Raw genomic sequence first — 1,126 nt, forward strand, 5'->3', positions numbered from 1 at the left:
GCCCATAGAGAGGGCCACCAAAGTGAGCAGAGTAGCTGTGATGATGGTTTGCAGTTTTGCATCCTCAGATTGTATATATCTCCGCAGTTTGGGATTTACTAAACACTTCGCACGTGGAAGCTCTTCGCCTCGCTTACAAAGCTGTCAAAGGCGCGGACTACCTCTTGGTGAGGATCGTAATGTTTCGCTTGGAATCCGAATACTGATGTTACAGGTTGGCGTTAGGCATGACTCTTCAGCGAATGGAGAGATCGATAAGACGATAACGTCGGATGGCGAACGGGCACTGTCCTTACTCAGCTGCCGGTAGGAATGTAGTTGTGTGAGACGGAATTAAGCTGCTTCTCAGTTATGTATCTGACGTAGTTTTGCAAGCTCCTGAGCACCCAAGTGCTGACTTTTTCAGAGCATTCAATGTAGGGAGGGTTGCTATCAACAATTTGACTGAGACTGGATTGATATATGCATTCCTGATCTATGTGCTACTCTGTCGTATGAGCACGAGTCTAGTTCTGCGTGATTAGAATGTGTGAATCCATCATTTGTCTAGGTAAGTGCCGTCGTCGTCATCAGCAACCATCCAGATTTCGACCCTGATGAATCCAAGTTCGAGAATGCCAAAGGGCAAGCGGACATTGTCAGGTTATCACTACCGAAGGACTCTGTTACTACGGAGGAACTTTGTCAGCGTAAGCCTGGGAATTTGCTCGTCGGTGATCTCTATCCAGTACCTTGATCTCGTTCATTGTCAATCTTGGCATCTTCGAGTGACTAGTACATGTTTCAGGACCACAGCTGTCTATTGTTCAGTCGCTCGCGTCGTTTAGTAAGGTATCTTTGTCTTAGGTGTTCTGATGAAGAGGGATGCCTTCGAGGCTCGCAATTCTAAGAAAGTAGACCCCGGTGTCCGTGTGGTGACTTCAAATGCTCAACTGCGGGCTTGATTCGTTTTTTATGTCTGATCATGACACCACGATTATTAGTAATGGATTGCCATCAGTAATCCTGCTCCTGTTGCACCATTTTCAATCTTGATCTAGTCTCTGAAAGTATTATGTGCGGTATAGCGCTTCTCCCTAATGACGGTCTCACGTTGATGACGATGCTTTGTGCTTTTGTCAGCGTA

General features: G+C 46.3%; 1 protein-coding gene across 1 annotated transcript; it reads left to right on the forward strand.

Moving 5' to 3' along the window:
• Positions 1 to 205: 205 nt before the first annotated feature.
• On the forward strand, positions 206 to 944 carry Pmar_PMAR002563 (conserved hypothetical protein; the record flags this gene model as incomplete). Its single annotated transcript, XM_002783330.1, has 4 exons — positions 206 to 306; positions 350 to 416; positions 551 to 689; positions 847 to 944. The coding sequence occupies 4 exons, from the start codon at positions 206 to 208 to the stop codon at positions 942 to 944; spliced, it is 405 nt and encodes a 134-aa protein (XP_002783376.1).
• Positions 945 to 1,126: the final 182 nt, after the last annotated feature.

This window comes from Perkinsus marinus (genome assembly GCF_000006405.1).
Source record: "Perkinsus marinus ATCC 50983 genomic scaffold scf_1104296937076, whole genome shotgun sequence".
NCBI classification, from domain to species: Eukaryota; Perkinsozoa; order Perkinsida; family Perkinsidae; genus Perkinsus; species Perkinsus marinus.